Here is a 12,983-nt window from a genome sequence, read left to right on the forward strand (position 1 = left end):
TGCTTAAGACATCTTGTGCACACCCAATTTTTGAATACCCAAATATTTGATATTCATGTAACAGCTTCTTTTTTTACATTTGGCAATATTTTTCTTCCTGTAAATATTAAGGTATTTAAAAAACACTCCTCGTTATGCAAAAACCTATAGATGTATTCAATTTTTTTATAACCGCTCGATATTTAATTTTTATCAATAAAAAATGTCAAACAGTACAATACTAGCTCAGAAGTCATTATCTGCCTATCAACATAAAATAAAACGTATCCAACAATCACTATATTTTTGTCTCATTGTTAGGCATGACGATGCGTTAGAAAACAGAAGATCAACATATTTCTTCATTTACTATTTCAGCGTGGTTTCTGAATTCTGATCTAATTGAAAAAAATATTCTTAGGTATTATTATAAGCACTTTGGTCTGTGTTAATTGGTTGCTATATGTACTGTGAACTGTCATTTATATTTATTTTTTGGACAGTCTTTCTCTTTGTTCTAAATAAACAAAGGTTTGCGATTCAACAGTATCATTTCATTTAACAGTTCACATATTTCGTCTAACTTTAACAAATATATTACCCAATCATCTGTGTGTCAAACTAATGTAAATAATTATTAAATTACGCTCATCTTTGTTGATGAAGTGTCACTTAGATATATATTAATTGAATTAAAACCAAACAATGCGCTAGCATAGCTTTTTATGCCAAGTTTCAAATCGCCTTTAAAATGTATTTTGTATTATTAGCCTTTATAATTTATAGAGAAGTAGTTTCTATTAGTGACATGACGGAAAATTCATTTGGCAAAAGCAATGAAGGACTAATTGCTGCATTTGGTGACTTTAATTCAGATGAATTGACAGATGCGTTTATTATAAATGGATCAAGTATTGAGGTGCTTCTAGCTCATGACAAAGAACCTTTTCTAAGACCATCTCTTAGTTGTGATTTTAGCAATGACATTATCACTAGTATAGTTCCAGGTGACTTTGATGGAGATGCCTACATGGATATTTTATTTACTAAAGCGGTTCAAAATGAAACATCTTTACATGAAGTACATATATTATGGGGTGGAATGCCAGACCTTAACTGTACCAATGCTAATTTAGTAAAAGCAGTTACTTTTGGCCAACCACTAGTACTTGATTATAATCGTGATATGATATTAGATCTTTTTGGTATGAATGCTGAAAAGGAAAGAGTTTTTTGGGTATTTGATAACTCAAGGTCTACTCCTATGGAAATAGTTATGGGCAATGATAAATATAAGGAAATCAAATTGCCTCATTCACATTCATTTTTAGATGTAAATGACGATAATGCAGCTGATCTTTTAGTGACAACAAAATTAGATGTTGAAGTATGGTTAAATGAAGAACCAAGTGGTTTTAAATATAATAACAGTATTGAACTTCTTGTTGGTTTTGCAACAATTTATGGTCAAGCACTGTTTATTGATGTAGCTTTATCAGGTGAATTCTTTTTAGTTTTACCAGTGTGTTATGATCTTGGATGTATTAACAGCACAATTCTGATATATGATAATAAACAGTGGCATGATTTACAAGTTGACTTTAATGATGGGAAAGGAACTCTATGGCATTTTATACCACCACGAGATGAACCTTATTTAGATGCAATAACCATGAGGAGTGGGGATTACAATATGGATGGATATCCTGATATTCTTATGACACTTAGTCCTACAAGTAACAACAATGAGACTAAAGTATTTTTAATGCACAATGTAGCATGCACTTTACCAGGATGTAAATTTCATAGAACTTTTGAAGTTCAATGGGAAAAGTTTGATTCTTTTGGAAATAATGTTGTTATGGGAACTTTTTACGACTTCTACATGGATGGAGTGCTAGATGTAATTTATGTCCAAAAAAATATAACCACTGGGAAATACTTAATGAAAGCTTTTCGTAATGAATTGGAGTATGATACCAATTTTGTTAAAGTAATTGTCGTTACTGGCCTTAGTAATAAAAAAGTACCAACCATAAACGGCACTCTATACACCAGAAAGGTTACATTTGGTAATAACTATTTTTTTTTGTAATATTAATACTATTTATTTGTGTAAAATCTAAAAAAAAATTTCTTTCAGGTACTAATTTGCCCGGACCAAAAATAGGTTACAACACATGGTCTCAGGAAGGTACTTACAGGACTGGCGTTTGTGCACAATTACCACAATCAGCATATTATGCTCTGCAATTACCATATTCTATATTTGGCCTAGATCGTACTCCAAATTTTGTTGATACTTTGACTGTGGGCCTCTCTGGTTACTCTAAAAGCTGGACTCAGATTATACCAAACTCCCAAATAGTTTTAATACCTGCTCCACCCAATGATCCCTCACAATGGAGAGCCCAGTTATTTGTTACTCCAAGCAAGGTTATTCTTAAGAGTGTATTTGTTTTAACTGCTATAATTGTAGTAATTATTGGGTGTGTTTTATATTTGCATTGGAAGGAAAGAAATGATAGACAGGATATCATTGAAATTGATGATAAAACTTATGTTAAGTTATAAAGCTATCCTTAAATAGTAAAATATTTAAAAAATAATGTGATATACAAATATAGTAATAAATTATATTATAATCCATGAATTAGGACTGATTATTGTAGTGTTTTATTTGAAGAAAGAATACTTCTATATATATATATATAATGAAAATGGTCTTCGTTTGAGGCTCAATCACGCCTAAACCACTGATCGTATCGACATGAAACTACCACCATTCGATGCGAAATTTTTCCTAGATGGTTTATGGCTATTTATTTTTCTCTTCGAATTCTAACGTTCCTTCATTTTTTTATTGCTGTTTTACTTTTATGAACATTTATCCGGCTTATAAAGCGTTTTCTCTTGATTCTTATGTTTTTATGGATTTCAACGGAGTTTACTTAAACGGATAATGTTCTTTTACATTCAGCTAAGAATCTACTTAAAAACTTCCACGCATCCACCAACCAACTCCCACGCACCCCTGCACACCCACTCTCATTTTTTGATAAAAATAAAATGCCGTATCCATGATCGAGTATCACTTGAGAACGGCTGGACCGATTGGGTTAATTTTTTTTATTGTCTTCAGAATTGTCAGGAGAATGTTTATATGTAAGAAAATTTTAAAAAAGTCTGCTAAAACGTTAAAAATTTCGATGATAATCCAATTTCTATAGTTACTCATCACGAAATCTCGGGAACTATAGGACTTAGAAATGTGAAACTTGGTAGGAATATTACTTTCGTTATGTAGAGGTCAACTAAAAACGGATTTTAAGAAATTCATCCCCCAAAGGGGATTGCGGGGGCGTTAACAATGAACAATTCCCGTTTTTAAACTATAGCTCCTATAAATTCCAAATTTGGTAGGAATCTTCTGTAAGAGATGTAGAAATAGTCTATGAACGAATTTTATGGTAGCTCACCCCACAGGGGGTTGCGGGGGTGGTTTAACAATGAAAATTTTTATTTTTTAAGCCGTAGCTCCTACAGACTCCAAATTTAGCTAGAGTCGTCTATATGTGATGCAGAAATGATTTAAGAGCGGATTTTACAACAACCCACCGCCGAAAAAGATTGCGGTAGTGGGTGTTTAAATGTGAAATTTCTATTTCCAAACTGTAACCTCTATAGACTTTAAATTTGGTAGTAATCTTTTATTTGTCATGCAGAAATCATCTCAAATAGGATTTTACGAAATTCTATTTCCAATAGGGATTGCGGGGGTGGGTGTGAGAATGTTAAATTTATGTTTTCAAACTGTAACTTCTACAGACTCCAAATGATTATTTTTTTACTGTTTAAATAGAAAAGGTTAAAGTCAATTGTTTTATTTAATTAATTTCAGACAGAGAAAGTATTGAAAGTTTATGTTTGTGTGCTGACGATGTGTTTGGTTCTAAAAACTGGTCTCATGAGATAAATCTTATATATAAAATTCTCGTGTCGCGGTGTTTGTGGTTAAACTCCTCCGAAACGGCTTTCCCGATTCTCATGAAATTTTGTGTGCATTAGGTCTGAAAATCGGACATCTATTTTTCATCCCCCTAAATGTTAAGGGTAATCCACCCCGAAATTATTTTTTTCAATTTTAGATATATATTTTTATATTTTTTTATGATACAGCATTAGTAAATACATTTAACCCTGAATTTAAACCCCCCAACCCCCTATTTTAATTTGATTTCTTTGATTCTTTATTTTTGATATTTAGATAACTAGCAAGAATTGTAATTTAAAATATATTCTCTACATTAATAAATATTAATTTATTACCCTACATAAATCATTCTTTTGAACACTTATAGTAGATAATTATTTTTATTGACCTAAAAAAATGTTTCTTACAAATAATATACATGGCAAAACAATGTTTGCCGGGTCAGCTAGTGCTCATACATATATATATATAAATAACATTATTATTAAAACCATTTCTCTAGGCATACAGCTACAACTGATATTAACAATAATAAATTATGGGAGTAATGGTCATCTTTATTCTTTATATCTTGAATTAATGTTTGAACTTTTTCTTTTTGTCTTTATTTTTGTCATCCTTTTTTCTTTCAAGTTTTTCCAATTTCCTGTGAAAAAAAAATCATATATTATTAAAGAAGCTAAGCAAGAGGAACCCACAAGTAGTTTTGCTATGTAACCACACTTTTTCTTTTATTGTATAAGTGCTAAAACAGGTGAAAAAAAAAGAAATCAACACTGGTGGTATCTATGATATTGAAAGCTATTTATAGAATGTAATTACTTACTTCAACAATTTTTTCTTTTGTTTCTTAGTCAGTTGACTTATCAGATCAGTTTCTGTAAGGGTGGAAGATTCACCTTCCTCAACTTTGGTAGCAGCAAGTGGCAAGGCACCAGGTTTCATGACCAAACCATTATCTCTCATTTGCTGCATTAATGTTGGGACATCAGGCTTTTCCTCTTCCTCTTGAGGAGCTGATGCAGAAGCTTGCAAAGCTCTTGCTTCACTCATAGACAATGAATACATAGTACACTCTTTATCTAAAACAAGAGTGTTAAACATATAAAGAAAATATTTTTTGAACGGAAATTAAAAATTTCTAAAACAAGCAAAATTGATTCAGCTTAAACAAACAGTTATATTTAGGTAGAAAGCAAACCTGTGTTAATATGTCCCCATTTATGGCACTTGATACAGCGCACATTTCTGACAAGAATACCAAATGGTTGGTCTCGAATTTCATTATCGCCTTTGCAGTAGCTTTCTCTAGGAGCATTATATTTCCGTTGCCATTCAAACTTATATTCTGGTTCATTGTCTTCACGTTCCCGCTCTTTTTTCACCCCTGGAGGAGGCTCATACATAAAATTTAAGCTTAGCTTGTCTTTACTGTCCTTGCTCAGTAAGGCCCTAAAAGAAAATTTATCCTAAGTAAATCTATTTATCTTTTCATATTTTTTTCTAATGCATATAGATAATATTATTTTAATAAAACAAATAAAATTAATAATAATTAACTTAAAAAGCATTAGAAACTTGCAGAAAATAAGTATATTAATATTTGGAACATGTTAATTATTTTAAACTAAAACTGTAAATGTATATTACTTATTTTCATGTAATTCTTGCTCTTTTTCATATTGAACCCGTAACTCTTCTTGTTTTTTCTTGTATGCATCAGTTTTTTGCTCAGCCATCCATACCTACAGAAATATAATTTGGAAATTGTAAAACTATTTATTAATTGAATAATACTAATATATTATATTCATTACTCAAAATATAGATTCTAATATTCAACTGTTTTCATTTTATATACACATATTGTTTTGTTTTGAATTTGTTCACGAAATTATTAGAAATAGTTAATATTCAAACGTAAAACATCTTGTATAACGCCAACTTACTCTCTTTAAGTTATCGCGAGAGGCTGGATGGAAAAACTTTTTACACATATAGTTGTTGAATCCTTTCCCCATTTTTGAATTGTCATGAACTTAATCAGATATAAATATTTAAGAACTTTCTATTGTTTACACTTAAAATGTGTGAATTTCTATTTGGAATTAAAAGTGTTTTTTTGATAAAATAAACATAGGAACAAAACAGTTAATTATTAAACAGTACATTAAAAGGATTGACGTTTTAAAATCATGTTTTGATACAGATTATCAGATTAACACAGAACACCGTCAATCGACACGGCATAACAGACAGGGTGTCTTGACTAGTCAAGACGGCTTAACAGAAGGGTATGTAGAAAGTCGAAAACTAAATTTGTATGAAAATTACAGCTAGTAGTAGGTACCAATTGTCGACACTCGACAGTTGCGTTAAGCACCCATTAGACGGCACTAGATTAGTATTATTATAATATTGTTTCCTGAACCAATATATTATGATCTTTTTATTTGCAAAGTCTGCACGGCTATAGGCAGAGCATTCCATAATTGAATTACAGACACGGTCAGACGGACGAAATATATATATAGATATAGTCTATAGATAAAAATTACGACCACTAGGTACGGGCACAGCCCTTTCACACAAATTGTATAGACGGAAATTAGATTTTTATTAAGTTGGCTATAGCATTGGTATATTGCAATCAATGTAGCTTAAGAATGGAAGCAAGAAAGTCTGTGCCGGCATAATTTTTGGCGGGAATTGGAATACAAAATTCTTAGTCGTCTTAAAGAGGCCGTCGCAGCTTCCATTCTTCTACGTATCCTCCGTTATTGTACAGCCCAGGATAAGGGTGGCTCAAGGTATATTCCCCGTTAAAAGCCTATCTGATTATGTACACCAGAGAATAAAATTTAACTGTCCAGTTGGGGACCCGTTAGTTATATGTTACTGTTAGAAATAAAAGATAAAAACAGAATATAAACAGGTTTTTTTTAGAGAACTTGATAAATTTATTTCAATATAATATTTTAGTAATTCATACAATATAATATTACGATTTTAGCTAACGTGTTCTTGGACTTAGTAATGGCCAAAAGTTTTTGGTTCCTAAGGGTGTTCCTCTATTGCAAAATCTTGTACAAGTTTTGGTGTATTACATGAATTCTTTTTGTATATTATAATTTTTCTTTCTTAAAACTGCAACTGTACACTTTTGAAAACATTTTGTCGCTAGTCGCAGAGACGCGTTATCCAAAGATTAAAATTTAAATGATCATCCATTGCGTATTCGTTTCAAGTTACAACACGATGGAATTATAATTTTAAAATAGTTGACTTAATATTTTGTACTGAACATAAAAAATGTGGTATGGCATCAAATATTTTATTTTAAATTTATTATTTCGTTTTCATTCAGGGACTGGTCTTAAGAGGGCCTGACATCATATTTTTTAAAATTTAAGTGTAGAGTCACCGTTTTATTCTGTATACAAATTATTTTCCATTATGCACTCAGAGTGAGAGTAATCTGTGGTCCGCTGTAGCTGTCCGCAGTCCGCACCCTAGAATATTTGGTTCCGTATTTGGGAATATTTCGATCATAGGAGATTTTTGGGTTAATAATATATGCTTTCTACTTTAAAACTTTTTTTTAATTTCTAAATAAAAATTTCTAGTTCATCACTTAACCAATGGCGGATGGAACGCAAATACTGAGACGCAATCGTCCTGGCTCAAAAGCAAAGGTAGGTTTGGCAAAATATGTACAAAAAGTAGATGCATTACCAATATAAACAAATATATTACTATAATATTACCAAGTTTATAGACTGCAGGGGACAATTAAACAGAAACCTTATGTTTTAAAACATAATTGTAATTATGAATTGTTACAATTATAGGATTTCTGTCGGTGGCCTGACCAACCTTTTGAAGAAATGGATAATACACTAGCGGTTCAACAATTGATACAACAAACCATAAGACGAGATCCATCAAATCTGGAAGCAATATTAAAAATGCCTGAGGCTCAGGAAGAGGGTGTTTGGAAGTATGAACATTTGAGGTACGACAAACCAAACTAGCTCATAAAGATAAAGATTAATTTACAAAATGCAATATCTTGCATTAATTTTATCTTATTGGCGTAACTGCTTGGATGCCACTGAACTGTAAGTTGGGTATATAGTTTATACTAAACTGCAGAGAAAAAATCTTTTAATAAATTTTATGCTGTCCAAAAGTCGTGACCAGCCTAACAACTCATTAATTTATCTGAACTTTCTATTATTATTATTATTTACATATTGTATACCTTGTGATCTTCTCAGTCTTAATAAACAACAGAATTTTTCATACTCATTCTCTATATTTTATATCACACTGACTGCAACTTGACTGGCATTTTGTTTTTAATTTCATTTCATTCAATGTTTTATTCTCAAACATTTCATCTCATTTGAATATGTTGTAATAGAGACTTCAATCTGTATTGATTTACTTTCAGACAATTCTGTATGGAGTTGAATGGTCTAACCGTCAGATTACAAAGTGAGTGTAAGCCTAACACATGCACACAAATGACTGCTACTGAGCAATGGATTTTTCTTTGTGCTGCTCATAAAACCCCAAAAGAATGCCCGGCTATAGATTACACAAGGCACACACTTGACGGTGCAGCTTGTTTGTTAAATAGCAATAAGTATTTTCCAAGCAGGTAAAATAATCTTAATAATTGTATTATATAAAATAAATTTAAAATTGTTCATAATAATTAATTATTTTATTTGCAGAGTGAGTATTAGAGACTCATCAGTAGGTAAACTAGGTTCAGTTTGCCGCAGGGTATACAGAATATTCTCACATGCTTATTTCCATCATCGTGCCATATTTGATGCTTTTGAAAAAGAAACACATCTCTGCAAACGGTTTACATACTTTGTGACAAAATATTCTATCATCTCTAAGGAGATATTGATTTTGCCAAAACTTGATGATGAAGTACCAATAAATCAGCCAGTTGGAGAATCTGAAGCATAAGTCAGTGGATAGTTGGATCCAATTTTCTTCATATAACTCTTTATGTACATTAGTGAAATTCATAAAGTTATGAATGAGGTTCTTTAATAATCAACTAGAGTATGAAATGAAACCATATTCAAAGTAATGCAACAAAAGGCATTCTTAAGAAGTAGATTGCTAAGGAAGATTTGAAAATGTTAATCTTTTTAGAAAAATAAAATTATTTTAATTAATTCTCTGTAATTTTGGTTTTACTAATATTTGTCTTATTTTTAAAATGTTTCTTAGTTTTTTGCGCCTGATTCTGCTTGATAAAAGACTTGTTTGTTTCCCAAAATGATTTTCCATTTAATGTCTGGTATCTAAAACATTGAAAATACATTTTGTTAAAAAAAAAAGAAATATAAACAGATAAAAGATGCATTTTTATGTTTATTATTATAATTAAGTTTCACTTTTTACTAATATCCTTTTAAGTTTTCTGAAATTTGTATGGCTGATGATGATTGTATCACACAGGGTAGATACAATTTGTTAAAAAAAAAAGAAATATAAACAGATAAAAGATGCATTTTTATGGAATGTTATGAGTAAATATAATATTCATTCTAATTAAGTTTCACTTTTTACTAATATCCTTTTAAGTTTTCTGAAATTTGTATGGCTGATGATGATTGTATCACACAGGGTACTCTTTTTTTTTAAGAAAAGTGTATGATAGTATATATTTTAATAGTAGTGGGTCAAAATGAATTACCCTAGTTGCTGGGTGTCTTCTATTTCTTGGGATGACAGTAAAATATGAATTACAGGAATTTGCCTCTTAACAACAATTGTTTCTAAACCATCAAGTTTGGGCTCCCAATATTCCTCTACACTGAAAAGAAAAGTTATAATATTAATGATTATTTTATTAATTGCTTTTTTGCTGTGAAAGTTATGTAAATACCTCTTAAACGTCAGCTTTGTTACTTGATATTTCAATGAAAATTTTCGTTTTAAGATTTCAGCACATGATATCACCTTAGAAATGGCTACCCCAGCCCCACTCCAAACTATGGGGGTAGTAGCTTTATCCTCTAAAATCCCTGATGCATGTGATAGTAAATTTGTCATTTTACTGCCTCCTTTTACCTAAACAGTTAATAGTAAATTCATAGTAATAGACTTACTATCATCAATATTAAATTAGTCTACCTGCATCCATAAGAAATCAACAGGAAGGCCGTTTATTGGTATTTTGTCCCGTTCCATTTGTTCTTCTACATTCTTTCCTTTGAAGTAATTTTCCATTTTCGCTAAAATATTAATAATGTAAGGAAAACCTTTTGCTTTAACTTACGAATATACTGCTGTAAGAGCCCGTGAATTATTATTCGCTGGTTCTAAAATATTATTAAAGCCAGCCACAACTTTATCATAGTTTTTTGTGTTTTAGAAATAAATAATTAGAAAATAGTGTTATTTATTAAACGAACTGTCAGCTGGAGTCTGAACGTTTTAGTTTAGCAATGCATTGTTGATTTTGATAATTATTATTTCTAAGACAAAGTGACAATTACAACCACAGACAGTGCAGGAGCACTTGTATCATCTATAATCTATAGAATCTGTGCTGAATGTGACTTTTAGGGCATCTTGACTAATCCCCCAGGTCCACTCATTTCAATATCAGTAATTTGAACTATAATACCTAATTGAAGTTTTGTCGAAAAAGGTAATTTACTATTGCTTCGACCTGGGGGCTTAGACAAGGGGGTAGCCAGCCATATTGCTTCCGAAAAGTATGCTACAAGTAGCGGCACGATACTCTAGCGCTACCGTTATTGCGCAGAAGTAAAAAATAAGGTACCTGAGGGGGGCAAGCGGAATGAAGAGCGTCGATTGGCTCTCCAGTCGCATTCCGGCCCCCGCACCACAGTACACATGCGCAGCAATGCCCTCCACGTTTCGGCCAGCGCTAGACTTACGTGCCTATAATAGTACTTACTATTTGCGCAGATGTCTCGTAAATGCTTCTTTCGCAGCTAAAAGCCTCGTTACTTCACTACCGAAAAGCTTCATATCAAGGATAGTCATGCTCACTTAAAATGTTGTGGCGGCGTCTATGCGTCGAGTTGTCTCCCTCCCTACACGAAAACTACTTCGCCCATTCAGTGGCCAACAGAGGATGCGGTTAATCGGTTTTTAACTACAGTTTGACCAGAAACATGCGATATGTAGAATGTGCATTTGGCATTATGTCTCGGTGACCTTGACCCGTGGTCGTGATTGAGCTCTACGTCGGACATAAGCGAGGGTCCATCGTAGGGGCGTGTGAAGGACTAAGGTGTTTTTAGTGGATGGGGTCTCGCTACCAGTCTGAATAGCAGAGGGCTTTGAGTGTAGACCCAGTCCCCCAGTTTCCGCGTCAAGCTTTTCATCCAAGGACCGGGCCTGCATAAGCGCATTTTCATCTCATAAAAAAAAATGTTTTATGCTTCAACTTCAAAAATTACTGATAGGGTGTCTAAGCGCCGATTTTTAACTTTAAATATATATATTTAAAAAAAATAACGTAAATTAAATTTTAATTAATTGAATTTTATAGAGAACTGTATTCTCCTAATGATGCCCCTTCAATTGTTGACAACTATTTCAAATAAGTAGTGATAACGTTAGATTACGTAAGTTGTCAGTCATTTATTATGTAATACGCTATTTTGAAGAGGCCGCCTGATGGGCGCTCATTAGTATTATTCATTCTCATAGATGATTCGTTATTCGTTTCGAATGATAACGAATGTATTAAATTGTTTTGTTATCACAACAAAAGATGCATTCCAAATTTCAGATCAACCTGTCAAGCACGTCAAATTTCAATTACTAGTTTTGACACAAACAAGATAAATAAAACCGTTTAAAAATTAGTAGGTACAATTGAACAGTTTTAACTAAATTACTCATCTGCCTCTTTATGACAACGTTAATATATTTTCGATAGAAAGAGAAAAACCGTGGGGCGTTGATAAAGCCTAGAAACTTTTATATTATGTAAAAATAAGTCGATCGGATTGTCTGTTTGCAATTAACTCAGAAACTTCACGGCAGTATATATTAACAGCAATATTGCAGTTTTCATAAATATCTAGAATGATTTTGATTTATAAGAAAGGTTTAGGTAAGTAGGTATATAATTTTTCAAGATGTACGGTTCATATTGCCCTTCGCTAATGTTTGTTTAATATTATTCAAACAAGTCATATAGGAGTCAAAATATCTTAACACGTAAGATATAAAAAAAAAATTAAAAAAATAGTAATTTAAGACTAAAAAGATCAAAACTTTAAAATTATAAAACATACAAAGTTAAGAATTAACTAAAGCTAAGTGCTATGAGTAATTTTTAACTTTAAATATATATTTTAAAAAAATAATGTAAATTATCATGTACCTATTCTGATTTTATAAAAGGAATAATTACACCGACAAATTGTCTTCCATCACGTGTGAAATCACTCTTCAAAGCGTCAACTTATATTATGAAATGAAATTTCATGAGAAGAAGTCTGTAAAATGCCTTTGGAATATAAAAAAAATGTTGCTGATATACTATTCCTAATTTGAATATTTCTCATCACATTATAAAAACTCGCGCGCGAAAAGATACGTTAATTGAATTGCGTTAGACTTGTTGGATGCATTTTATTGTCACACTGAATTTTATTGTATAATTAATAGAGGTAACTTTAACTTTTTTATTTTCATTTTTGTTTTTGTCAGATACTTCTTGTTCTTTTTAATTCATTGAATTTTATAGAGAACTGTATTCTCCTAATGAAGCCTCTTTTATTGTTGACAACTATATCGAATAAGTAGTGATAAAGTAATCTATGTCAGTCATTAATTATGTAATACCTACGCTATTTTGAAGAGGCCGCCTGATGGGCGCTCATTAGTATTATTCATTCTCATAGATGATTCGTTTTTCGTTTCGAATGATAACGAATGTATTAAATTGTTTTGTTATCACAACAAAAGATGCATTCCAAATTTCAGA

The 12,983-nt window shown here is 31.6% G+C and overlaps 4 protein-coding genes across 6 annotated transcripts; 2 read left to right on the forward strand and 2 right to left on the reverse strand.

Moving 5' to 3' along the window:
* The first annotated feature begins 489 nt into the window (after positions 1-489).
* On the forward strand, positions 490-2,645 carry LOC110996432 (T-cell immunomodulatory protein). The gene is made up of 2 exons (XM_022264088.2): positions 490-2,051; positions 2,123-2,645. The coding sequence occupies exons 1-2, from the start codon at positions 731-733 to the stop codon at positions 2,551-2,553; spliced, it is 1,752 nt and encodes a 583-aa protein (XP_022119780.2). The 5' UTR covers positions 490-730; the 3' UTR covers positions 2,554-2,645.
* A 1,628-nt stretch (positions 2,646-4,273) lies between these two features.
* On the reverse strand, positions 4,274-6,003 carry LOC110996438 (corepressor interacting with RBPJ 1). The gene is made up of 5 exons (XM_022264102.2): positions 5,923-6,003; positions 5,624-5,718; positions 5,175-5,425; positions 4,800-5,055; positions 4,274-4,619 (listed from the first exon to the last, which is right to left on the reverse strand). The coding sequence occupies exons 1-5, from the start codon at positions 5,992-5,994 to the stop codon at positions 4,550-4,552; spliced, it is 744 nt and encodes a 247-aa protein (XP_022119794.2). The 5' UTR covers positions 5,995-6,003; the 3' UTR covers positions 4,274-4,549.
* Positions 6,004-7,452: 1,449 nt separating this feature from the next.
* Positions 7,453-9,179, forward strand: LOC110996482 (MOB kinase activator-like 4). Its single transcript, XM_045628869.1, has 4 exons — positions 7,453-7,668; positions 7,825-7,988; positions 8,430-8,639; positions 8,716-9,179. Exons 1-4 carry the CDS (start codon positions 7,615-7,617, stop codon positions 8,960-8,962), a joined length of 675 nt encoding a protein of 224 aa, XP_045484825.1. The 5' UTR covers positions 7,453-7,614; the 3' UTR covers positions 8,963-9,179.
* Positions 9,150-12,396, reverse strand: LOC110996489 (ribonuclease P protein subunit p25-like protein). Of its 3 annotated transcripts, none has more exons than XM_045628872.1 (5): positions 12,378-12,396; positions 10,142-10,242; positions 9,894-10,078; positions 9,702-9,821; positions 9,150-9,306 (listed from the first exon to the last, which is right to left on the reverse strand). In XM_045628872.1, the coding sequence occupies exons 2-5, from the start codon at positions 10,235-10,237 to the stop codon at positions 9,174-9,176; spliced, it is 534 nt and encodes a 177-aa protein (XP_045484828.1). In that variant the 5' UTR covers positions 10,238-10,242; positions 12,378-12,396; the 3' UTR covers positions 9,150-9,173. The 3 variants fall into 3 exon arrangements, with proteins under 3 accessions (XP_045484828.1, XP_045484827.1, XP_045484826.1); XM_045628871.1 differs by lacking the exon at positions 12,378-12,396 and adding an exon at positions 10,431-10,450 and having other exon boundaries at positions 10,142-10,244; XM_045628870.1 differs by lacking the exon at positions 12,378-12,396 and having other exon boundaries at positions 10,142-10,416.
* Between the last annotated feature and the right edge of the window lie 587 nt (positions 12,397-12,983).

Source organism: Pieris rapae, chromosome 7 (genome assembly GCF_905147795.1).
Source record: "Pieris rapae chromosome 7, ilPieRapa1.1, whole genome shotgun sequence".
Taxonomy (NCBI): domain Eukaryota; kingdom Metazoa; phylum Arthropoda; class Insecta; order Lepidoptera; family Pieridae; genus Pieris; species Pieris rapae.